This window comes from Melospiza melodia, chromosome 30 (genome assembly GCF_035770615.1).
Source record: "Melospiza melodia melodia isolate bMelMel2 chromosome 30, bMelMel2.pri, whole genome shotgun sequence".
In the NCBI taxonomy this organism is placed as follows: Eukaryota; Metazoa; Chordata; class Aves; order Passeriformes; family Passerellidae; genus Melospiza; species Melospiza melodia.
Window position 1 is genome coordinate 4873444 of NC_086223.1, and position 25888 is coordinate 4899331.

Below are 25888 nucleotides of genomic sequence, written 5' to 3' on the forward strand. Positions count from 1 at the left end.
GGGGATGGGAAGGGAGGATGGAGGATTGGCAGCATCCCCATTCCCAATCCTCTTCCCACGGACACCGTGTCAGGTTCAAACTGCGATGAGGTCCCACTGCGGAGAAGCAAACTCAGAAATGGTTTCACTTGTTGTTAAATAGACTTTAATTATCTTTTTGTGGGGAGGGGTTAAAGGAAAATAAAATTTCTCCCGAGGATGAGCAGCAGCAGGCCGGGAGGAGCGGCCCGGCTCTCCCCAGCTCTCCCCAGAGGCCATGGCCCTGGCTGGGCTGTCCGAGCAGGAGGTGCTCAGGGCACCACGGTCCCCCTGGGGCAGACAGGTCCCTAAAGGCACAAGTGTCACTTTGTCCCCTCCCTGCGTGGGTCCACCACCCAGAGCAGCCCAGTTGTGCAAAACCCCCATGTAAAAAAATACCAGTTTTCAGTATCCTAAAAAACTAGAGCTTTGATCAATGTCAGTTCTCCACACCCTTGACTGGAATTCTGGGCTGACACCCTGAAGAGCCGCTGGGTTCCACTGGGAGGGGACATTGGCACCAGGAGGGTGACAGGACAGCACCCGGTTAGTCTGAAGGGGGGTGGATTTTTCCAGCCCTTCTTTAGCCCTGGGTGGGCAGAAGGTCCCTCCGCAGGGCAGGAGCACCCACCCCACACTGTCCCTGTGCCCAGGGCAGGGCCAGGCGCAGGATGGGGTCTCAGGCAGGGGGGCTCTGCTCTGTCCCTGCCGCCGTCCCTGCTCCCAGGGCAGTGTCGAGGTAAGCGCCGGGCTCCGGGCCGGGCTCTGTGCTGGCCTCCAGCTGCCGCTGGTAGCGCTGCCGCCGCTCGCAGCGCGGGCACGCCGGGGCCCGGGCGTGGCAGTCCCGGTGGAAGACGGTTTTGCATTCACTGCACCTGGGAAAAGAAGGAAAAAATGAAACCCGCTGTGTTGGGAACGGCAGAACAAAGAGCAAACTTCCTCCACTGAACCAGGGAACACTTCCCTGTCCTGGTGTGTTTTGAGCACTCACTGAGCAGAGCCCCAGCCACAGCTCAGGAGGAGCCTCGAGTGCAGGAGCAGCAGCTGCTCAAGTGTAACATCCACCCCAGCAGCTCCTCATCCACCCAGCAGCTCTTCATCCACCCCACAGCAGCTCATCGGCTCCAGCAACCCCTCATCCTCCCCAGCAGCTCCTCATCCTCCCCAGCACCTCCCCATCCTCCCTACAGCCCCTCATCCACCCCAGCAGCTCCCCATCCTTCCCAGCAGCTCTTGATCCACCCAGCAGCTCCTCATCTCCACCCCAGCAGCTCCTCATCCTCCCCAGAGCCCCTCATCCACCCAGCAGCTCCTCATCCACCCAGCAGCTCCCCATCCTCCCCAGAGCTCCCCATCCTCCCCACCAGCTCCTCATCCCCCCCACAGCTCCTCATCCACCCCAGCAGCTGCGAGCTGGGCCGGAAGGAGCGTGGTGGGTGCTGCCAATGTGTCAGAGGGACGGGAGTGAGGTTTGAGCTGAGGTTTGTGCCCTGCTCTCCCAGCACCAAGCACAGTTTGAGGGTGTGACAACACCCCCTGCACAACAAACCCTGTGACAAACCCCAGACATCCACCCTCGTTTCACTGATCCCCTGACACCAATCTTGTGACACCACCCCTGACACTGATCCCTCATCACCAACCCTTGTGACAGCATTGTTGTTGGGGACCCTCTGCTTGCCATGGCTGGGGTGGGAGAGCCCACCCTGAGAGCAGGACCGGCATGTGGGGACAGCAGAGCTGCAGGGAGGGGACAGACAGCCAGGAGGGAGCTGCCCTTGAGCAGGTGGCTCTGTGGAGGTGTCAGAGCTCCCTGATCTGGCTCAGCAGCAGCAGGAATGTGACACCCTGCAAAGGACCCCAGCTCAGGCAGGGGTTTCACTGCTCATTCACCAGCAGAACTGTCCCAGCTACAAGGGCTGAGGTCAATTTTTGGGGTGTGATCCCCAGCTCCTCAGTGGCAGTAAAATGTGGCTCAGCCACATGCCAGCGGGGCAGCCAGATTTACCTTCACTGTGCAAATACCTGGTGTACAATCCATGTGTGAACAGCACGAAACACCTTAACTCCCCAAAAGATGTGTGGGAGAGAGGCAGAGAAACACCCAGCAGTGCCAGGAAAGGGACCACAGCATCTCAGCTGGGGTGAAATCCTGCTCTGGAGAGGAGCTGCAAACCCTGAGGAGGAAAAGGCTGGTGCACGGGCAGGCAGGATTTGGGATGGAAAATACCCATTCCCCAGGTGGAACAAAATTCCATGTGGCCTCTCTGGATCAGCAGTGGTGGGAGCTGCTCCCCAGGCACGGGGGATTTGGGAAGCCAGGTTTTACCCAGAGTGGTTCTGAGCTAGAACCAGCATCTCCTGCCTCCAGCTCCCCCCGAGCCGCCGGAGCAGGAGAGGCTCCTGCGCTGGCAGGGTCATTGTTTGAGGCGCTGCAGGCACATCCTGCAGCAGCGCCGGTGTGACCCGGCGGGCAGGGGCGGGCACAGGGGCAGGAAGCCGCGTTCAGCTCCCGAGGATGTCGGCTCAGCCGCTTTCCTGCTGCACAGCCTCCTCCGTCAGGGTGAGAAAGAAAGACGTCAACAAACTTCAGAGCTCGGCTCCGCAGGACACGAGAGCTCCGGGCGGCCTTGAGCCAGCTCAGCCCTGCGTGCCAGCGCTTCCCAGAGCACGGCTGCTCTTTTTCCAGGGAAAATCGGTCCCCTGGGGATGTTGTTGTCCTCGATAATGAGCTCAGTGCTGTCCCTGTGGCGGGGAGGGGAGCGAGCAGCGCTCCTCCTCCACCACGGAAATAAATACTCGCAGCCCTGAACACACGGAGCACCCACGGATCCCGGCATCTGTGGTGGTTTCTGCAGGTTCTGGGTGTTGCTGCTCACTTTTAGGGAGTGCCAGGCAAAGTGAGACCACGCAGCCTGTGAAATCTCTCTGCCAGGATTGTGCTCAATGCCAAATAGGCCAAGACAGCACAAGAGGAAATTGGCCTCAAGTTGCCTCAGGGGAGGTTTAGGTTGGATATTATGGAAAATTTCTTCACTGCAATATTTGTCCAACTCTGGCAGAGGCTGCCCAGGCAAATAGTGGAGTCACCAGCCCTGCAGGGATTTCAAAGCCCTGTGGATGTGACACCTGAGGACATGGGTCAGTGGGGGCCTTGGCAGTGCAGTGCTGGGTGAACTGTACTCGATGATCTTACAGAGCTTTTCCAGCCTGAATGATTCCACGATTCTACGGCATAACCATGGAGGTGTGGATCTCTCCAGCTCCAGTGGAGCAGCCTCCTGGCCTGGAAGGGTTTGACTTCTTCAGCAAACCCTGATGGTGGTGGGGATAAGAATTCCCCTCTAGCACCATCCCCATCCTGATTCCAACTCCTGTCCAGCTGCTGCACCCTGACCCACAGCTGACCCCTCTGCAGGACAGGTCCCTCTGCCTGTGAGGAATGGGAGCTCTGTGGGCAGGGGAAAACCAACCCCAGTGAGAGCCAGTATCACTCCTCTCCTGCTGGGAACATCCTCAGCCTGTCCCAGCACATCCCACAGTGCTGTTCCCCATCTACCTCTGCTCCCAGAGCAGCTGTGGCTGCCCCACCCCTGGAAGTGTCCAAGGCAGCTTGGACAGGACTTGGAAGGAGTCCCTGTCCATGGCAGGGGGTGGCACTGGGTGGCTTTAAGGTCCCTCCAACCCAAACCATTTTGGCATTCTATGAAATCTGTGTCCATGTGTCCTTCATTCTTTCCATGGCTGCAGAGGGATGTAGGACAGTCCCACTGCTGCTTCCCCTCCCTCCTGTAGCCCCTGCAAGGGCTCAGACTGACCCTGAGTGTGAGAGGCACTGGCCAGGTGAGCAAGAGAGGGACATGCAGAACCTTCCTCCTCCTCCTCCTCCCTCCAGCCCCTTGGCTGCCCTAGCACCCAGCACCCAGCAAGGCCTTTGCAGGCTGACAGCAGGTGCTGATGGCTGCATCTTCAATCTGCAAAGTCACCTCTCTTGGTGACATCTTGGCTCTGTGAGGACAGCCTGCTCCTGCCCCAGACAGCCCAGATTTGGTTTGGAGCACCCTGGAGCTGATGGGTTCCATGAGGACATGGGCATGAAGATGTGGGCATGTGAGGATGAGTCCCACAAAGATGTGGACACCACGAGGATATGGCTCCCACAAGAATGTGGCACATGAAGACAGGGCTTTCATGAGGACATGGACACCAAGGAGATGTGGCTCTCACAAGAATGTGGGACATGAAGACAGGGCTTCCATGGGGACATGGGCACTAGGAGGATGTGGCTCCCACAAGAATGTAGATCAAGAGAAAGTTTCCACGAGGACATGGGCACCAAGGAGATGTGGCTCCCACAAGAGTGTGGGACATGAACACAGGGCTCTTATGAGGACATGGGCACCATGAGGATGTGGCTCCCACAAGAGTGTGGGACATGAACACAGGGCTCTCATGAGGACATGGGCACCATGAGGATGCAAATCCCACAAGGATATGGGCACATGTGCTGCCACGAGGACATGGGCACCACATGGGAACCACAAGGTTTCAGGCATCACGAGGATGCAGAACCACCTCAGAGCCATTTCCACTTCCCCCCGTGCCTTGCAAGTGGGGTGTGTGACCAGAACTCAGGGGCTGGCAGGGGCTCCTGGCCTGAGGCAGGCTGTGCCCCTGGGTGCAGCAGGACAGGCAGGGTGCTGAGCAGCTCACTCACCTGGTGGTAGTGTCGAACTCGAAGGGGAAGATGATATCACTGCTGTTGCAGATCTGGCAGATGAAGCCTCTCTGGGTGCACAGGTCACAGCTGTACACGTGGTGGGATGCAAACTGCAGCAGCGACTGCAGGAAGCTCTCGAAGCTGCCCTCAGCGATCTGGGGGACACAGGGGTCAGTGTTTGCTTTGGGCTCCACCTGAAGGCAGGGCTGTCCTCCAAAACAACCCCCAGCCCACAAGCCTGGAATGCAGTGGGACCCTGGAGTGCTGAGAGCAGCACCCACAGCCTGCCAGGATGGGGCTCCTGGCTTGTGGATCACTGGAAAACCCAACTGCTGGGAGCCTCCTGCTGAAGGAGCAGCACGTGGCATCCCCCCAGACACTGGGGTGTTTTCAGCTGGAAAACCCCAACAACTGGGCCAGGGGGCTAGGAGCAGTCTGGTCTAGTGGGAAGTGGAACTGGATGGCAGGGGGTGGGTCTGGGTGGTCTTTAAGGTCCCTTCCAACCCAAAGCATTCTGTGATTCCATGACCATACACAGCTCTCACCTGTCTCAGATCAGCCACACTGTATTTGTGGGGACACTCCAGGAGGTAATGCCTGTGATCAAGCCTGCAAAGAAGCACAGAGAGGAAGGGGGTAGATGGTCTCCACCACACCTCCAAGAGCTTTGGAGCAAGGAGCAAGCTGGATGAAGCAGCCTTTTGAAGTGAATCACTGCAGAGCCCATTTTCACATCCCAAATCCTGCCACTGGAAATCATGTGAAAGCATTTCAAAGGGGGGGAAAAAAGAAAATAAATATCTCATCTATTTTGCCAGGTGTTTCCTGTGCAGCCAGAAGCTCCTCAGCCAGGAAGGTGTTTCCTGAGTCCCAGCTCATTGTGCTGACCCAGCCAACAGATGGATAACTCCTTAGAGCAGATGACATGGAGGGAAAAACCAGCCTGAGCCTTGGCAGCACAGCTCCCTGCTGCCATGGTGAGTGAGGAGGGGGACCAGGAGCCCACTGGGGTGCCAGGAGAGGGGAATGCCAGCCCGGGAGGGAGCTCACCGTTTGCTGAGCTCCTTCAGGGCGCCGCTGCGGCACATGATGAGATAATCCCCCAGGAGCTTCAGCTGCTCCCGGCTGCGCAGGATCCGCCCCATCCTCTCCACGTGCTCATAGAGGCTCTCATTGACCAGCCTCAGGTCGATCAGAGGCTGGTTTCGGATCTGGGTCAGAAACTTGAGGGCCTGCTTGCACACCTGGGGCACAGAGAGAGGGCACAGCTGGACACGGAGCAGCCCCAGAGCTCAGAGGGAGGTTTGGGCTGGGCACTGCCAGCGCAGGGAATGCCCAGACGGACCCTTGGGAAGCAGATGCTGCACTCACCCCCCGTTTGGTGAGGTCCCAGTTGTGGATGAGGCGCGAGGGGATGATGCTCTCCTCGTCCCTGTGGCAGCTGTCGCAGTAGTAGAGCCCCGAGAAGGCGCAGAGCTTGGGCCTGGCGAAGGAGAAGCCGATCTGGCGGGAGCAGCCTGCGGGAGCAGGGGGTGACAGGGGACTGCTGCCCACAGCCCTGCCACCACTGCCACGTGGGGGGGAACTTTGGGCAGCGTGGAACTGAGCAATGAAGTTTTGGGAAAGGGCAGAGAGCAACTAAAGCACCTGTAGGATGTTCAGTGCGAGGCCTCCAGCCCCCTCCTCATGGATTTAAGCCTATGATGGTTCAACTTTTTCTCTATAAAAAGGAGGCTGAACTATCTGTGAACCCACTTTTATCCATCAGGTGTTTCAATTGTTTGGGTTTTTTTTTAGGAAAAGTGAATTCTGGCAACATCCCAGTGGTTTAGGGAAGAACCTAAATCCCACTTGCTGTCCCATCACCTCCACCAGTAGCTTTGCACTATTTTGCCTTCACTAAGCCTTTTTCTTTTCTCCTGATGTCACAGGGTACCTAAACCTCATCTGCAAGGGATGAGATCAGGATGGATTAACCCAAAAAACCCTTTACTATAGCACTGTGGAACCCATCTTGGCTTTCCTACCCTCATTCATTGCACTGTGGAATAGCTGGAGCTCATCCCTCAAAATATTCATGGAGATCATGTGTTGCTTTCTGAATTAATAAGAAAAACCAGCCTTTATTGCTGATTACTCTGAGATGGAAGGGAACACATCAGGTGTCAGGCTGGGAGGGGGTGAAAGCAGGGCAGGCAGATCCCTAAAGTAAACCTACACAGAAAAACTGGGAATTTGTCTTTTTGGCTTGTGGCTTCCAGCTGTGGGGAGGTGGAAGATACAGGACAGAGCTTGGAAGGGAAGGCAGAGACCAAATAGACCAGAAAAAAAATTATATAATTAAAAGGAGATAGATTAAAAGAAAAATCCCAACCTGCTGGAGGGTATAAGAAATATAATTGAAGCAGGAGAGAAATCTGAAATTTAATTAACTTAGCAAGGTAAAGAGCAAATTACAGCTCCTGTGGAGGTCAGCAAAGGTGCCACCAGAATCTCCCTGTGTGCTGAGAGGCGTCAGGTGAAGGGTAAATGATTGTTTTGCAAAATCAGCCCGTCACACCCATGGCAATCCCTGCTCCCGTGCTGCCTTACTGGAAAAACTGCTCCAGATTGCACCTTCCCCACAGGCTGGGGCCTCAAAATGCCCAGGAAGAAAGTCCTGAGCTTCCTGATCTACCTAAGGTTGCTTCAACCCCAGTTTCCCACTCTCTATGCCAAAAGCATCTTAAATGGGAGCCCAGTAACATCCCAGTTGGACTGGGCTGGGGTGGGATGGGGGGCTCAGCATGGTGGGGGGGCTCACCCTGTGCCCACAGGACACCAAAAGTGCCCCTGACAGGGACATGAAGCCCCACCAAGGAGATCTTGTGCTGCTGGGTCACTGGGAAAACAGAGAAGCTGCAGCTGCCCTATCCCTGGGGGTGCCCAAGACCAGCTTGGACAGAGCTTGGAGCACCCTGAGACAGTGGAAGGTCCCTGTCTATGGCAGGGTGGGTCTGGGGGGGCTTTAGGGTCCTTCCAACCCAAACCATTCCACGATTTGTACCTGCACAGATGAAGCTCTGCGCGTCCAGGCCCTTCTCCATGGGGATGGCCACCAGGTACTGCAGCAAGAAGCCATTTTCCTTCACTATGTTCTTCAGGACCACCTGGGAGTGCCCATCCAAGCTGCCCCCCAGGGTCAGTGCCTCCTCAGCACCCTCCAGGTAGGACATGAGCACCTCTCGGACCAGCTCCCGCCACGAGGCCGCCTCCTCCGCGCTCTCAGCCTGCAGCTTCAGCACAGCCTTGGAGGTGATCACCTTGAAGAAGGAGGGTCCCCCCAGGCTGGTGTCTGGAAGGATGTCCTGGATGGTCTCTATGCCATAACTGTTGCTTAAAATTTTGTCACTGTTTCTGATTTTAAAGCACTTCAGAGTTTCCAGAGACAGGGAAAAAATGAACGGGACCCAGGTTTTGTCCACGTCCATGTACAGAACAGTCTCTTTGATGGCATCCAGCTCTGCTTCTGGAGCTGCACTCCAGTCCAAGCTGCTCCCAGGCACATCACTGTGCTGGAGAGCACTGGAATCTCCCTGGACAGGCTGGGCTTCACCTCCATCCTCAGAACACTCCAGAGTCTCCCAGTCCTCCTCCTCCAGCTGCGGCCGGCACTTGCGCAGCGCCTCGCGGATCCTGTCCAGCCAGTCCTCGGCCTCGTCCTGGGAGGGGGCTCTGAGGAAGAGCTTTTTGCCCAGGAACACCAGCTCAAAACGGCCATCCTGGCTCAGAGCCAGGGACTCACAGCGCAGCAGGGAGAAGGTCTCCACGCAGATCCTCTCCTCGTGGTCCTGGAAGAGGCGCAGCTCCAGCGGGGACAGCTCGCAGGAGAACTCCTTCCAAATGCCCATGGCGCCGCGGCGCTCCAGGCTGCCCAGCTTCAGCAGCCCGCGGAAAGGGTTGGAAAGACCTGGGGCAAGAGAGGGCTCAGTTTGAGTGACAGAGGGGAAGATAGTGGGGAGAGGAAAGCCAAGAGGGGCTCAAAGCAAGCACCCAGAGCTGTGGCAGGGGTGAGAGCCACTGCTGGTACATGGTGGGCTGGGGCAGGAGCGGACGGGACCTTGGTCTCCATCACTGTCCACCCACACTTGGGTTTCTGTCCTCTGCATTTGGGTTTTGAGGCTGGGAACAAGTTGGATAAAGGAAAGGTGTCCCACAGGATGGACAGACTTTCCCCCGCCCATCAGAGCTTCCCTGGGCTCAGCAATGCCTTGGGAAGCTGCTCCACTGCCTGCTGCAGCTCCCAGCGCTGCCATCAGCTCCCACCAGCCAAGGGCTCTCCCCAGCCAGCCCATCCCCACCTGGAGCAGCCCCCGAGGGCAGCAGGAGGTGGCACGTACCCATCTGCCTGCGGTGCACCACGCTGAAGCCCTTCTGCTCCCTCTCTGGGGACATTTTGGGCTTCCCAGTGTCCGAGGATGGCACTGAGAGCCTCTCCAAGTCCAGAGCACTGATGAGCCCTGGGGCTGGCCCCTCGCTGTCCCCCTCTGGCCCGAAGCCGTTGGTGTCAGCTGTGCTCCTGCTGCTCTCTCCAGGGGGAGGTCTGTAGAAATCATCTTCTGAGATCCAGCTCTTCTGTTAAAAATGGAAATATTATGAATTTTTAAGCTCATGCAACACCCTGTGCCCCTCAAACACACACATCCACACCAACCCCTCCTTGGAGGATGCTCCTGTGCAGCCCAAATCCAGGCACTGATGTGTGAATTTAACAGAAGGTGTCCCTGCTCATGGCAGGAGATTGGGAATGAGTTTTAAGGTCCCTTTCTCCCCAAACCATTCCATGACTGCCTGATTTTCTGCTAGACATTCCCAGGTGGATGGCTCCCCCGCTCCCTCCAGTCAGAGAATGATCCATGGAACTGTGTCAACAGCTGGAAAATACTGAGACTGTATTCTGGTGGGATAATGAAGTCCAAAATTAATCAGTTCTCTCTCCCTAAAATCACTGTGGAAGGAGAGCACATTCCCTGCAGTGACCACAGGTCCATGGAGTTTTACTGATGGGGGTGAAATTCCACCCCTGACATGGAAGGGCATGAGCTGGAACAGCAGCACCAGGAAGAACAGAGATGGGGAGAGGCAGAGGTGTCCAGGGTGAAACTGAGACCTACTGCTCACAAGAGGATGCTACAGGGGCCTGGGCTGTGCAGGGGAAAAATAAAGCAGGGAAAGCAGAAGAAGCCTCTGTCTGCATGTGCCAGGAGAAGATGAGGTCCATGAGTTGAAAAAAATAAGGCTGTAGCTTCTCCAGGAGCTTTTCTGGCTACAAGAATCTCAGAATTATTAAGGGAGAAAAGCTCCTTGAGTCCCACCTGTGCCAAATCATCACTGTGGCAGCCAGACCAGGGCACTGGGTGCCATGTTCAGGCATTCCTTGGACACCTCCAGGGACTCCATCACTTCTCTGGGCAGCCCCTTCCAATGGCTGACCACCCTTTCAGTGAAGAAATTCCTCCTGAAAGGAGCAAGGTTCTGGGACAAGGCCCCTGAGCAAACACCAGGAGGAAAAAGGCTCAGTGCCTTGGCACAAGGGAGCAGCATTCCTAGACCCTTCCTGGGCTGCATCCCAACAGGAATGCCCCTTCAACTCCCCTCTGCAGCCTCCCAAGAGCCTTTAATTTTGAATAACAACCAAAGTGACAGCAGAAGAGCTGTCACCACCCTTTGGGGAGGATCACGGGTGGCAGCTCCTGGATTACTCCTGGGGCAGGAATGCAGGTTGCTCCATGAGTCATGGAGAGCAGGGGGAATTTCCTGTTGACACAGTATGTTATACATAGATTAGGTCAAACTGGCTCTGGGCCACGAGGAAGCAGCGGAAACGGGATAAGCGGGAGGGAACCGAGAGGAGCAGAGAGCAAAAGGAGAAATGGTCTGGGGGGTGTGAGGTACATCCTACCCTCAGCAGCACGGAAAGGATGGGAACCAGCATGGAAACAATGGGAACCAGGACGGAACAGTCAGTGAGGAATTAGGACAGGGCTGTTCAAAGGGTTTCCTACCAGCAGGGGCCAGTGGATGTAGATCAGCTCCCGGTGGCAGCAGGGGAAATCCGCCGCTGCTCAGGACCAACACCCGGGAATGCCATCCCACTCTGGGAACAGATGCGCTGCAGCAGGCTTTTCCCACTGGGAAACTAGTTTGTTTCCTGTCCAGTCAACCCTCCTCCCTCCTCTTACGTGGCCCAGAAATGAAGAAAAGTCCCCATGAGAACCTCGACTCTGGGGCTGTTATATCGCTTGCACACAGCCCACAGCCAGATTTGTGCAAGAGATCACCCCTCTCCAGATATCCCTAACAAAACCAAAACTTCCTGCAGCAGCTGCTCCTGGAGAGGGATGACTGACAGGCCAGGCAGGGCATCAAAAGCTTTGGTGCCTCTTTCATTAGGGAACACAGACTTTGATCCAGTTTCTCCTGAGGCAGCTGCATGGCCACAGCTCCATGGGGTGGGAATCATCACTGATAACCAAGTGGGAGCAGCATGAAAGTTGGGAGTTTGGAGAAATCCAAAGTGGGCTGGAAGTGGATTTTGAAGTGTCCAAGGCCAGGCTGGACGGGGCTTGAAGCACCCTGGTCTAGCAGAAGGTGTCCCTGCCCATGGCAGGGGTGGAACTGGATGAACTTTAAGTCCCTTCCAACCCAAACCATTCTGGGATTTCCTGATCCTAGAAAAGCAGTACCTATTGGTGCTGTCCCCAGTTTTTTTCCCTTTACCACAGGATACAAACCCAAGGAGGTGGGAAGGGAGGGAGCTGCAGCACGTACCGGACACCCAGGCAGGGGAGAGAGCAGCTGCTGGGCCGTGGGGCTGCGCACAGCCTGGCTCCCCTCGCTGCCACTGCTGCTGGCTCTGCCCAGACCCTCCCGAGGGGCCGGAGCTCTGGAGGTGCTGCTGCCATCTCTGTCCCCGTGCCCAGGGGATGCTGTCCCAGCAGAGGTGACCCTGCTGGGGGGAGGCTCCTGCTGTGCTCTGTTGGACGGTGCTGGGGGGCCTGGGGGTGGCTGGGGGGAGCAGCCCAGCACGCTGGGGAGCAGCCGTCCCTCCGGGGCATCGGGGCTGGGCCTGGCCTTGCTGAACTCGGACAGCACCCTGGAAATGGAAAAGTGATTGGTTTGAAAGCAGCTCAAAAACAAAAGCTATAAACCCCCACCCCATTATTGCAAGTTGTAACCATGTAAAAAGGGTTCAGCGTCACTGCTGGCCTCTGTGGGATGGCAGCATGGTGTGGCTGGAAAATCCCAGTGATGCCAACAGAAAAATGTGAGATTTGTGCCCCATAGAGCAGCACCAGCCCCATGGCATGGAGCCTGTGAAGGGAGCATTTCCCAATTACATCCATCAATTTGGTTTAATTTGGTGGATGGAGGGACAGCACTGGGTGCTCCCCATGGCCCCAGCCCCATGTACAGCTCCTGGATACGATTCCAGCCTTGGACCATATGCCAAATTCCAATTGTTTTCATTAATGAGCAATTAACAGTGGAACCTGGCCAGAGGATTGGCTGTTCCCGTGGTCCCACTCTGCTGCCAGCCCCAGAATTAAATCAGCCCAAGATTAAAACTCAAAGGAGCGTCTCCATCACGAGTTTAATCCAATCAAGGCAGGCTCTTCCAGGATCATTGGAAGATGCAAAATCTGGAAGTGGGGAATGATGATGTTATAGATGGGGAAGCAGAGTCTGCAGCTCCAACTCTTCCTGGAGACTGGGAAGAGGCATCACCCCAAGGCTCGCCTCCCTCAGAGTCACACTCTAAAGGTGACAGGCAAAATATTTACAGATTACTCAGAGCTTATATAATCCTGGAAATCTTTGTGCTGGATGTTTGGCAGGGATAAATCACAAGGATGACAAATCAACAACCTCCCTCTCTGAGTGATTTGCCAAAGCTGCAAATTACAACCCTTCCCTGTGACCAAATTCATTTCTTTCCCCCTGTGGAAAGCCCTGGAGCATCCCCCAGCGTACTCCAGGAAGATGTGACATTCCTGAAACCAGGGAGCAGCATTTTTCTGACGTTTCTGCCCTGCTAAAGAGGACACACACACACTTCAGTGGCTATGAGCTCATCTGCACTGGCAGCAGAGTCTCAACGAGCCGTGCTGATCGTGCAAAGAACAAAAGCTCCTTCCAGAAGGGAAAAAGGGCTTGTCAACGACAAACAGGGAGAAAGACTTCCTGCCTACAGGAGAGCCCAGAGAGGGTCGAAACCCCTTTGGAGAGGAGATGTGGGGAGAGACTCACTCCTGCAGGGACCTGTCCAGGTCCTCGGCGGTGGCCGTGCCCAGGTCGGAGTCGCAGGACAGCGGCTCCTCGGCGCGCTCGGGGCTGCGGGCGCACGGCGCCGGGGGGAGGCTGTCGGAGCCCAGGCTGGATGAGAGCTGCGACGAGCTCGTGGTGTTCAGGCTCAGCGAGGATGATGTGAGCTTGATCTTGCTGCTGGCTTTGCTGATGGGCAGCACAGGGGCTTGGATCTCGATCTCATCCGACCCTGAGGACTGGGAGATGGAGCCCAGCGATGCTTTCCTGCGGGGTTCAGAGGATGTGAGGGGCTCCAGCAGCTCGGACACAGGACACAAACCCGACAGGGACAGCGGGGTGATGGTCCACTCGTTCAGAACTGCTGACTTGTAGGAGAGCTCAAAGGTTAAGGAGGATAAACCCTGCAAGTAGCAGAGGAGGAACTCGCACTCCTCAGCATCCAGGAGCAGGGCTGGGGCTTGGTAGTAGTCGTGCAGGCGGGCGCGGTCCCGCAGCAGCAGCTTCAGGTAACACTCCATGAGGCCGTCGTTCAGCGCCAGCCGCAGCCAGGCCCGGCAGCGCCCCACGTCCGTGTTGATAAACATCAGCTGCTCCAGCTCCGAGACAATATTCCTGGCAAAAGAGGAAAAGGAACAGAGCAGGAGTGAGTGGTTCTGTTTTGGTCCATTGTGGGGTGCTGGAGGGCCAGAGCCTTCATCAGATACTGCCCAACCTGCTCTGCTACAGGAGTTCAGGAGTTGGGATAAAACAGGCTGTGGGAAATCTCTCTCCTTCATGGAAAGTGTGGTTTTCCATGGAGGGAGATGGCTCCTGAATGGTCCAAACTAAATATGCTGGTAAGGACCCCAGGCAGCCCTGCAGTGCCTCTGGCTGACCATGCTCTCTCACTGGAGGCATCTCCCACACATTGCTTGTACTGAATGATGCAGAGAATTCCTGCTGTCCTTGTGTATATGTGGGGTTTACACTGGCTGGATCCTTCCTTGGTGACAACCATGTGTCTAAATTCTCACTTCAAATTTAAAAACAGTCAAAACACAGTGAAAAGTGTTGTGGCAGCCCCAAAAAAACAACCTGACTGGGGCTGAGCTCAAGTAGTCCCAAACTCCTGAATTCAGCTGCTCTTCCCTAAAATCCAACAGCGACACTACGCTCCCTGATCCTCCCTGCTCCCAGCTCACTCATACACCTCAAAAACCAGAACAAAGGTTTTGTAAGACTTCTTTCCTAATCTGTCTCTCAAGACAGAAGAAAAAACCTTCAAAGGGCACAAAAATATCCCCCCTAGCATGTGAAAGAGTTATTTTCATCCACTCTTTCATAATTCAGGAGTTGGTGATGGAACTGGATGAGTCTTTCAGAACAATTTGTGTGTGGGCTGTTATTTACTGTGTGTGAACTTGACTTAGGGAGTGGCTAGAAAAACCCAGTAAACAGTGATCACTCAGGAGAGACCTCCTTAAAGGCTGGCTGGGACATGAGGGAATGGGGCCAACCATTTCCAGCAGATCCAGGCCAGGAGAGAGCCCAGATCCCTGTGTTGTGCATGAGCAGCCACTGCTGGACACCAGTGTGGCCACTGGGCCCAGAAATCCAGCCTGGCATCCAGGAATAAATAAGAAAGGGATGTGCCTTCAGTTTCAATCCTCAACTTTTTGGGGACATCAGCTCACCCCCAGCACACACTGAGCAGGGATGTTGGGGCTGAGCCCCTCTTGGCACTGCAGGGGTTTCACTGCTACTTCCATCTCCCAGAGTCCTGGGCAGCCCCCCAAAGCCCTGTGAGAGCATGCTTCCCTGCAGCTGAGGGGACTGAGCACACAGATGGGGAGAGTCCATCGAGCCATCATCCTCATTCCCTGAATGTGACAGCACCAAAAGAAGGGATAAACCTGAGCCCGTGAATCCCTGCTCACCGATGTGTGATGCTCTTCAGCAGGCCCCAAAAAACTGGCTGGGGAAGGGGGCCTCGACCCCCTGATTTCCTCCCTTTCCCCCCACTCTCTGCCTTGATGTGCTTTGCCTTCAGGCCATGCACAAACACAGCTTCCAGGGCACTGCAGAGCGTGTTGGCGTTGCTGTCATCGCTGGTGACCACGGTGTCCGAGCTCACGTACTGCTTCTGCAGAGCCTTGATGGCACTCACCAGCTGCTTCTTGACCAGCTGCAAGACAGGAGGAGCAGGTTTGGATTATAAAAGTAAAACTATTAGGAAGGATTTAATGTATAAGAGCTCAAAAAACAGTAAGGCTTATCCACAGTGAAGCACCACACAACTCCTGCCTCGTCCTCACTCTTTGCAGCAGCTGAACCGGTCAAGCTGGGGACTCACACTCCTGTCATCTGGCTTAGTTTGTTATAAAAATAATAATTTATGCAATTTTGGCTGGTGTTTCAGAACTGGGGCTGCCTTTAGAGTGTGTGGTGCTTCCTCTGCAGACAGGAACGGGCTTAAGGGGATGGGGAAAAAGGAATTGGTTCTTTCCAGGCAGTCTCTCGGGGAAAACACGAGGATTCAGTGTGGATGAGAAAGGAGAAACTCAGAGGAGGGAATGGATCCCCTGAGCTCGTGCAGGTCAGCCCAAGCAGCATGTGACATGTGACACAGGGCTGCCAGCAGAAATCAAAGCCATCGACCTCACTGGCTGTGCTGGGTAAACACCAGGGGACGGGCCCCAAAACATCAGGGTTTGGAGAACATTGGGGTTCAGCTGCTGCCCTCAGAGAGACTCAGTGGGTTCTGGGATGTGGGAATTTTGCCTTCCAGCAGCTTTACTTCCTCTTCCACCAGTCAAAAGCAGCCAGTTTGGTGAATTTAGCAATTTCATGCCAGTGGAAAATATTTTTCCTAAAGCAACTGAGCCTGGATATGTCAACCAATCGTTATTTTATCTTTATTTTAAATCAAGGTTGTGTTTCCCACCAGGCACTTGGAGAACACCACAAATCCCTCCTCAAATTCCAACCAAACAATCCATGTTTCAGCACCACACAGCATTTCCAGCAAAGGCTGAATGCTCCCTGAGCAGAGAGCACATTTTAACTCCAGCCTGGGTTGGCTTGCACAAACCCATATTAAATTTCCAGCCTGGGATATTTTTTTCAGCATCTAAATAAGATTCCCAGCAGGTGTAGCTCAAGGACATCAGCCAGGGGAATGTGTCCCTTATTTGGGGTGCTGTTTTCCAGCTTTTTCAGCTGCCCCCCAGGTCTGCTGCTCCATGGAAGGAGCACTGAGGGCTGAGAAGAATAAAGAGTGCAGATGATTTTATCAGTCACGCATGGATTCATCCATGGGAGGAATAAAACACTTGGGTTTAACTGTTGATGTTGGATTTTGCTTGTTGAATGTGTTTAGACTCCCAAAGTTGGGTGAAGAGACCCCAAACTGGGGGGGACAACATTCCTTCATCCAGGTACCAGAGCTGAGCACCTTCCCTGCCCCACATGAGGTCTTGCAAAGGCCAAGGTGTGATTTAAGCCCTTATTTCCTTTAATCCCCCAACCCAGACAAATCATCAAGGATCTGTTTCCAATCCCAGTATAAACCATCCTAATCCCAGCTGGCAGCACCCACAAATCCTACCTGTCCCCAGCAGTGCCTGCAGCTGCACTGGGAGCTGTCTGGGGAGCACTGAGGGCTCTGGCTCACCTGGATGGCTTCCTTGGGGTCCTCGGGGTGGCTGGAATGCATCTCTGCTGCTGCTGCTCCCCACGCTGCCTTCACATGTCACCTGTGGGACAAGGAGGGCATGGCTGAGCACCCAGGGGTCTCACCCCACTCACCTGCCAGGGGAAGGGCTCCTGGTGCCACCCACAAGGGATGGATCCTGCCCTGAGGCATTCTGCAGGTGCTCATGGCCAGGACACTGTGGGATCTGAGCTGGGAGTGACTGACATGGAAAGGTGCTGTGATTCCAGGGACAGTGCCTGGGGACACTTCCCAGGCACCAGGAGAGTTTCAGGCAAAACAGAGCATGGCCAGGAGACCAGGAGGGAGGAATGAACACCAGTGAGGGCCTCAGGCAGGTGTGGCCAGCAGTGCCACAGGTACACCAGGGACTGCTCCCCTTGTCCCTGTGTCCCCTGGAATGCCTAAGCCTGGAAAAGGCACCCAAAATCCAAGTGAGGGTGGCATTAGGTGGCCTGGACAAGGGGTATCACCCCCAGCAGAACCTGGGGAGAGGTGACAGCAGTTCAGCTCTGTCACATGCCAGAGGAGTGACACTGCTCCAGCTGGGACAGACCCTATCAGCACAGAGCTGTCTGGGGAGATGGGAAAGAATCTTGGAATGGTTTGGGTTGGAAAGGACCTCAAAGCCCACCCAGTTTCACCCCTGCCATGGCAGGGACACCTTCCACTATCCCAGGCTGCTCCAAGCCCCGTCCAACCTGGCCTTGGGCACTGCCAGGGATCCAGGGGCAGCCACAGCTGCTCTGGGCACCCTGTGCCAGGGCCTGCCCACCCTCACAGGAAGAATTTCTTGCCAATATCCAGTCTCCATTTCTAGTTTAAATCCATTCTCCCTGGTCCTGTCACTATCTACCCATGTAAAGTCCCTCTCCAGTTTAAATCCATTCTCCCTTGTCCTGTCACTGTCTGCCCATGTAAAGTCCCTCTCCACATTTTTTAAAAGCCCCTCTAGGTACTGGATGGTTTTGGGTTCTCCACGAGGCAGATGAACCTCAGCATCTCCCCATGCTGGGGGGTGCCAGGGCTGCTCTGCTGCTTTGGAGGGAGACAGAGAAAAAAAACCAGTGTCCTCCTGATATGGAAAACCCTGCAAAGACCTGAACAGTCTGGGCAGCCTGGCCAGGTCAGCTGCCACTGCAGGGACAACAAGGGACCTTTGACTTCTGACTCTTGGCTTCCTGCCCTGCTCCTCCCTTGGGGTTGTCTGTGAAACCCAGCTGTGCCTGGAGCCTCTGAGCAGAACACATGGTGTCAGCAGGACACCCATGGCACAGCTGGATCCCTCTGCAAACACAGCTGGATCCCTCTGCAAACACAGCTGGATCCCTCACCAGGCACAGCTGTATCCCTCTCCAAACACAGCTGGATCCCTCACCAGTCACAGCTGGATCTCCTGCAAACACAGCTGGATCCCTCTGCAAACAGCTGGATTCCTCTGCAAACACAGCTGTATCCCTCTCCAGGCACAGCTGGATCCCTTTCCAAACACAGCTGGATCCCACTGCAAACACAGCTGGATCCCTCAGCAGGCACAGCTGGATTCCTTTCCAAACACAGCTGGATCCCCCACCAGGCACAGCTGGGCCTGGCATGAAGAGGGGTCTGAGGGCTGCTCCAGCCCTTGTGACTCCTAAGGACAGGAGAGGCTGGAGAAGGAATTTATTTATAGAATTCTAGAATGGTTTGGGCTGGAAGGGACCCTAAGGAGCAGCAAGTCCCACCCCTGCCATGGCAGGACACCTTCCACTGTCCCAGGGTGCTCCAAGCCCCGTCCAACCCGGCCTTGGGCACTGCCAGGGATCCAGGGGCTGCCCCAGCTGCTCTGGGCACCCTGTGCCAGGGCCTGCCCACCCTCTCAGGGAAGGATTTCTTCCTGATATCCCATCTAACCCTCTCTTCTGTCAGTGTGAAAGCCTTCCACCTTGTCCTATCAAACTATTCCCTTAAGCTGGAATCACTTGCCATCCAAATGGAGAGGGAGAGCCCAGCTGTTTGCCACAGGGCTGGATCTGCCTCTGGCAGACAACAGGCTTGCAATAGCACTGTGTCAGATTTTATTTCCAAGCCAACACAAAATCCCCAGAGCTTTCTCTGGGCAGAGCTGACAGCATCAGCCTGCCCCTCTCCTGCCAGGCCTGGGCAGAGTCATGGTTTGCTGAGCAGCTCCTCCATGGCCACAGCCAGTCCTGAAGGCAGCACTGTCCAAATCAGGAGCAGCTTAAACCCAGAGTGGCCCAAAACTGCAGTGGCCCAAACCCAGAGTAGCTCAAGCCTGGAGCAGCCCAAATCCAGACATTCCAGATCTAGAATATCCCAGACCCAGAGCATTCTGTGCAGGTACCACAGCAGCTGGCCCTGCTGAGAGCAGTAGGGCAAAAACTCCTTGGGGCCAAACCCAGGACAGATCCTCAATGTTTTCAGAGTTCACAGATGATTTCAGAGAAAATGAAACTGGTTTTGCTGTGGCTTGTCATAAGATTTCCTCTCCCTGTGTTGCAACATAGAAATGGGGGAGGACAGGAAAGTTCACCACTGGCTCAGGGGCTGCTGGGGGGCTGGGGAAGTGAGGGGCTCCAAGGACTGCAGGGAGCCACCTCCATCTCTGCTCCCACCTGGGAGGCTCCAGCTCCTCAGGGCTCCTCAGGGCTGGGCAGCCTCTGCCCCTTTCCCCACCACCTCCTGCTACACCCTGAGGACAATGAAGGTGGGAGACTCAAGGATGGGAAATCCAAATCCAAAAGTGAGAGGAGACCCAGGTGTGGGAGAAGACTCAAGAGTGAGAGACATGAGGGAGCTCTGAGGGTGAGACCTGAGGGTGGGAGACTCGAGGAGGGGCACAGGGTGGCATTTCTCATGCCCAGGGAGGCAGCACAGGTGTTCCAGCTCCAGGACCACCCTGGAGTCCTGAGCTGGTCACAGGGAAAAGGGTGACAGCAGAGGTTTTTCAAAGACTTCACCTAAGTTTTACAAAGTGAGAGTTATTCCCCCAAAACACTCTCCTTTGCCAGCATCACTTCTCTCAGAAGGAGATGAGAGGCTGCAGGAGGAGAGAGCTGAGGAGGACAACCCACCACCTTCACCACGGGACTTTTCCACTCCCACCGCGACCAGTCCAACCAGTTTATTCCAGCGCCACAAATCCACATGGCACCACTTCTGTGGGACAGAATTTTCCTGAATAACGAGTGCAAGGAAGCAGCTTTGAGGAGGATTTCACCAAATAAAATCTTAGGTGAAACACAGGGAAACTGGAACAGGACACTGGGTCTAGAAAGACCTAGAGGGCTCTGGAGCACTTCCAGGCAGATCCTGGAAAGCCACAGCTGTTCTTTGTGATCTTGGAAGATAAGAGATGGGATGGATGTGCCAAGACAGAGACAAGCACAGCTAGAGCAGAGAAAACCCACCAGGTTTCCCAGCAGTCACCACCCCGGGGGCTCCCTGGGTGAAGCAGGGAAAGGCAAAGAGGTGAGGAACAACCCCAGGCACAGAGTCTGACCTACCCAGGAGAAGAGTCCCGGTGCAAGGGCAGAGCTGCTGATCTCCCAAACTGCAAACCAGCCAGATTCTTTGGGAACAGCTGGAATCAAGGTTCATAGCAGCAGAGCAGAGCCTCTGTCCCAGAGCTTGGCTCCTCAGTCTCCCAAGAAGGGACGCTCTGTGAGTTATAAATAAACAGCAGGTCACTGCCTGTGCTCTGGGATGGAAAACAACAGCCCACGACGGCAGCGTGAGGGTGACTCAAGGCCTGGACACAGAGCCAGTCATTTTCCAAGCACGAGTGCTGTGCCAGTCACCCTCTGCCCTGGGGACATGGGGGCTCTGATGGCACAGAGGGTCCAAGGGCTGCTGTGGGGACAGTCCTCTCCTCTGACACAGCTCCTGTTTTCCACCCAGAGCTGAGTGCAAGCTGGGCCCAGAGACAGCCCAGGAGCAGGAAAGCCAGTGGCATGGCATGGGGATTGGCTGGTTGGAGGACAAAAGCCCTGGGAACAGCTCGGCAAGGGTTAGGACAGGATCCTCATGGTCTGACTTTGGCTCCTTCCCTGTGCCCAGCCTGATGCAGCAGTGCTGTGATTCTCACAGCAGCAACACAGGTAAGGAGTGAGGAACAGGACCACCACACCACCCTCGTCCCTATTTGTCACAGCTGACAAACCTGGTGGTGGCTGGAGAAGTGTCACCTCTGATGCACCCGTCCAGCTTCTGCCCTGCAGGGCCCAGGAGCACTGGGGGAGGAAGAGCAGCCACTGAGCTCCCAGGCGGGGTGGTGACACTGTGCTTCCCAAACACTCCAAACTGGGAATTTCCTTCAGCCTAATACCTGCTCCTGCACCAGGCTACAATTTGCTGGAGCCGCAGGGAGAGCTGGGCTTGGTTTTCCACAGCACTGGAGCCACCATGCACGGGCCAAGCAGGTTGTGAAAGCCCCAGCGTGTCGAGGCAAGATGTTCCCAGGTTTCTATTCCCAGTTTTTGTGTTGCTTTGGATTGCCAGCGCTGGAGTTTCCCTGTGGATGTTCCTGGTGCCATCCGGCTGGGTGGGTGGCTTGCATCCCTCAGCAGGGGACAGCGGTGGCTGCAAGGAAGGAAGGGAGGAAAGGGCTTTTTAATCTCTGTGAATTACAGAGAATACCCAGACCCTGTTTGCAACTGCTCATTTGATGTGAGAAAACACGATTTATTGAGAATGAACACCTGATAAATCAGGTAAAGCTGTAAGGATCCCACAGGTGCTGGGATCTCTGGCTGGTGGGAGGAACAGGCTGAGAGATCTGGGGTGTCAGCTCTCGTGGGGGTGAACTGAGGACCAGACACCAACCCCCAGTGGGGCCCTTGGAAAGGCACATCTGACCCGCTGTGCCCCCATGGGGGGGACACGGAGAGGAGGAATGAGAGGCCGAGGCTGCTGGCTGGGCAGCACAGCCCAGGCGTGCGGGGCCTGCCACGGGCGGGCTGGGGGCTGCGAGGGGGGCTGAGGAGGGATCGGGGCCTGAGCAGCCGTGGGGAGCTGGGGGAGCAGCGCTCGCAGGCAGCCCTGCGCCCCCTGCCAGACCCCGACCACGGCGGCTGAACCCGGCACCGCGCAGCCCTCCACAAACCCCGTCACTCTGCACCCGCAGCGCCCCGCACCTCACGGCCCTCATCCCGCACCCCCTGGCAGCCCCGCACCTCACGGCCCTCATCCCGCACAACCCCAGCGCCCCGCACCTCACGGCCCTCATCCCGCGCACCCCTGGCAGCCCCGCTGGCCCAGCCCTCATCCCGCGCACCCCTGGCAGCCCCGCAGCGCACCGGCCACGCTCACCCCGCAGCTCCTGTCAGGCCCCACCGCCCCCGGTGCCCCCGGTAACCCCAGCCCCCCCCCCGCTCACCGGCTCCGCGGCTCCGGCCGGGAAACCCGGAAGTGCCGGGAACGCGCACGTCACGCCCATCATGACGTCATCGCGCGGAGGGGCGGGATCTATAGCGCCAGGCCACGCCCCGCGGGCATCGCGCGGGGCCGCGCGCGGGAACCCGGACCCGGCTGGACACACGGACACACAGCTGGACACACAGCTGGACACACAGCTGGACACACGGACACACCGGGACACACAGCTGGACACACAGTGGGACACACAGCTGGACACACGGACACACCGGGACACACAGCTGGACACACAGCGGGACACACAGCTGGACACACGGACACACCGGGACACACAGCTGGACACATGGACACACAGCTGGACACATGGACACACCGGGACACACAGCTGGACACACAGCTGGACACACAGCGGGACACACGGACACACCGGGACACACAGCTGGACACACAGCTGGACACACGGACACACAGCTGGACACACGGACACACCGGGACACACACCGCGACACACAGCTGGACACACAGCTGGACACACGGACACACAGCTGGACACACAGCTGGACACACGGACACACCGGGACACACAGCTGGACACACAGCTGGACACATGGACACACAGCTGGACACACGGACACACCGGGACACACAGCTGGACACACAGCTGGACACATGGACACATACCTGGACACACAATGGGACACACAGCTGGATACACACATGGACACAGCTGGACACATGGACACACAGCTGGACACACAGCTGGACACCTGGACACACAGCTGGACACATGGACACACCGGGACACACAGCTGGACACACATGTGGACACGGCTGGACACAGACGTGGACAGATCTGGACAGACATTTGGACACACCTGGACCCTGTCACATGTGCAGGGTGTCCCCAGGACGCCATGGCCCTGGGAAGGCTGTGGCTCCAGAGGCTGAGCTGTGGTGACTGCCTGGGACACCTGGGGCTTCCTGGATCCCTCCTGTCCCAGTCTCCAGGGGACTTTGGCGTGTCCTAAGCATGGCAGCCACCAGCAGCTTCCTCCTCTGCAGTGAGTGGTCATGGAGTCAGCAGCTGAGATCGTGGGGTGCTGGATGCAGAGCAGGGCCCAGGCAGGAGCATCTTGTCTCTGGGTAACACCGTTTTCTTAGGCTTCTTCCATCTGGAATGACAACAAGGAAACAACATCTGAGGAAATAAAGGCAAGGAAATAAGTGTGAAGGAAATTCGAGAAAATAGTCACGGAAGCAGTAATGAGGAGAAAACCAAGAATATTGCCTCCAAGGAAGTGTTATCCAAGGAAATAAGGGCAAGTAAATGACAAGGAAACAACAGCTAAAGAATTGGGGTCCAAGGAAGTATCCTGGGATGTAGCCACCAAAGCAGCAGCAGCCAAGGAAAGCCTCAGCAGTTCCTGCATCAGAACAAGAGCTGAAGAAGTGCAGGCATTGCCTGTACTAAAAGTATCTGCCAGACTCTTGATTCCCAGGAAATGAACCCCAGGCTGAGCTGTGCACTGCAGGGTACTGTGATGTGGAGGGAGAGATTTTCCTACTCCCTTCAACTGGCTGGGAAAATGCTGGGTGTGAATTAAGGGGCTGTAAATGGGCAGAGCCTGGAAAGTACAGTGCAAGGGAAGGATTTGGAGAGGTGAGGAAGAGTGGGAAGCACACATGGTACGTGACCTCACCTGCTCTACATCCTCGGGCTCGAACTTCTTCCTCTCCATCACAGATGTTCAAAGAACCCCAGAAAACAAAGCTTGTGTTCCCAGGGCCACCAAGGGAACCTCTCTGCCACCACTCAGTTCAGCTCCAAAGGGTGCATAGGGACATCAGGAATGGAAACCATGGAAAACATCAGCCTGGGAGCCAGGAGGGTGTGAGGGAGGGCAAAGGCAAGGAGGACAAGGCAAAAACCTCAGGGGTTCAGAGGGGACAATGCTGCTTGTGCAGCACTAAGCCAGCAACACGGGGACACCAGTGCCATGGCCTCTGCAGGAGGACACGGCCATTCCCCTTCCCATCCACCACCCTGAAGCACCACTGCAAAGCCTCTTACTTTGATATCCAATGAGCTATCCCGGAAGGCTTCGTTGGAATGGGAAAACTCTACAGGGAGTGCTGGAGCCAGGCACTGGCACTGAGGCTGGCAGAAATAACACCTGGGTGAGGTAGGACCAGGTGCATGCTCTGCTCAGCCCAGTGGCAGAGCTGAAGGGGGAAGTGGAAAGATAAGGAGTGTCAGGGTTTAGGAGAGGAAGAGGGACTGCTGGAGCCACTCTGAAGCAGCCATTGGACAAATGTCCCAGACAGACACCTGCCAAGAAGCCAAGGATCACCAAGGGTGTGACCAGCAGGCAGAAGGAGGGGACCCAAAAAGCAGGGGGAATGGAAACAGGTCCCTGCTGGGAGTACAGCAGGGGAATCCCCTCCTGGCCCATCTCACCTTCCCAGCTCCCTCTGCACAACAGGTGGAGGCTCTGGGTCTCTGGGGCTGGGACAATCACGGTGTGGACTAGCTGCATCCAGGCTGCAGGGGCTGCCCAGGGGAGTCAGTCCAGCCACGCTGTTTGAGAGGCTCCCTGGGGACACTGTGCTGAGGGGCAGAGGAGTCCAGGGAGGCTGCACATTGTGCAGGGAGAAATCCTTGAAGGCACAGGCAGGAACAGGCCATGCTCGTGTGCCCAAAGATGAGCTGGTGGGGAAGCAGAGCGGCTGAGCAGGAAGCTCTGCCTGGGACTCAGGGAAAACACAGAATTGACAGCTGTGGAAGAAGGGCAGCACCACAGGAAGATGGCGAGAATATTGTTGGGGCATGCAGGGAGAAAGGTAGGAAAGCAAAGGCTAAGCTGGAACTGTATTTGGGCAATTCCATGTGGGAGAACAGAAACTGCTTTTACAAATACATCAGCAACACCAGGAGGAACAAGAACAAACTTTATTTATACTGAATGCAGGGGAAACATTGCCACAAGGGATGAGGAAAGCCCAGAGATGCCTCCTCTGGGTGTCCAGAGCTTGTGCTTGCCTGCAGCACCCTCTGGCCTTCCCTCAGCAGGGGTAGCAAGAAAATATCAGTCAAAGAAAAAGCATCCAAGGAAATAACAGCAACCAATGAAACAGCATCCATGGAAATAACAACAAGCAGTGAAACAGCATCCATGGAAATAACAGCAACCAACGAAGCAGCATAAAAGGAGAGCCTCTGTAGTTCCTATTGCGGAAAAGGAGGTGAAGAGTTGTTGGCTTCCCATTAACTTCTTCAGCCTCTTGAAAATCTTCGAGTCCCTAGCGTCCTTCACACTATGTCTCTTCCTGAAATGTTTTTCTGTCACTTTCATATGAATCTGTGATGCGTTGAAGCAATGGCTTTTCACATTTGCTGAACGGAGAAAATCTCCAGAAAGTGCCAAAAAAGGGAAGGCCTTTTAAAAGGAAGGATGCCCAGGAAATCATGAAAAATGTGGGGTGCTGGGAGGAGCACCCTGCTCTATTCTGCTCTACATTCTGTGCCTCGTCATCCTTCCTCCTTCTCTGCCGCAGCTTTACACAGAGCCTGAAAAAATCAGAAAGGGAAAATAGGGTTAAAAAGAAAAGGCAGCTGGTGATGGAGGCTGTGGGCAACCGGGCTGCCTGTGCTCTGCCCTGTCTGGGCAGCAGCCGCTGGAGGAGTTGGGAAGGGGCATTTCCAACGCTGCAAAGCAATGGAGTGAGCGAGGTGAATGGGGACAAAAAGGCTTCTGGCCATCCCATGCCCAGAGCTC

General features: G+C 55.7%; 1 protein-coding gene across 5 annotated transcripts; it reads right to left on the reverse strand.

Moving 5' to 3' along the window:
* Window positions 1-122: 122 nt before the first annotated feature.
* On the reverse strand, window positions 123-22186 carry PLEKHM1 (pleckstrin homology and RUN domain containing M1). 5 transcript variants are annotated; one of them, XM_063179120.1, is made up of 15 exons: window positions 22114-22186; window positions 21064-21317; window positions 20899-20968; window positions 20243-20397; window positions 16698-16779; window positions 14962-15209; window positions 13028-13657; window positions 11549-11873; window positions 9118-9352; window positions 7785-8687; window positions 6110-6255; window positions 5789-5982; window positions 5284-5347; window positions 4736-4893; window positions 123-893 (listed from the first exon to the last, which is right to left on the reverse strand). In XM_063179120.1, exons 5-15 carry the CDS (start codon window positions 16737-16739, stop codon window positions 698-700), a joined length of 3141 nt encoding a protein of 1046 aa, XP_063035190.1. In that variant the 5' UTR covers window positions 16740-16779; window positions 20243-20397; window positions 20899-20968; window positions 21064-21317; window positions 22114-22186; the 3' UTR covers window positions 123-697. The 5 variants fall into 5 exon arrangements, with proteins under 5 accessions (XP_063035190.1, XP_063035192.1, XP_063035191.1 ...); XM_063179122.1 differs by having other exon boundaries at window positions 9118-9349; window positions 20899-21317; XM_063179121.1 differs by lacking the exon at window positions 20243-20397 and having other exon boundaries at window positions 20899-21317.
* Window positions 22187-25888: the final 3702 nt, after the last annotated feature.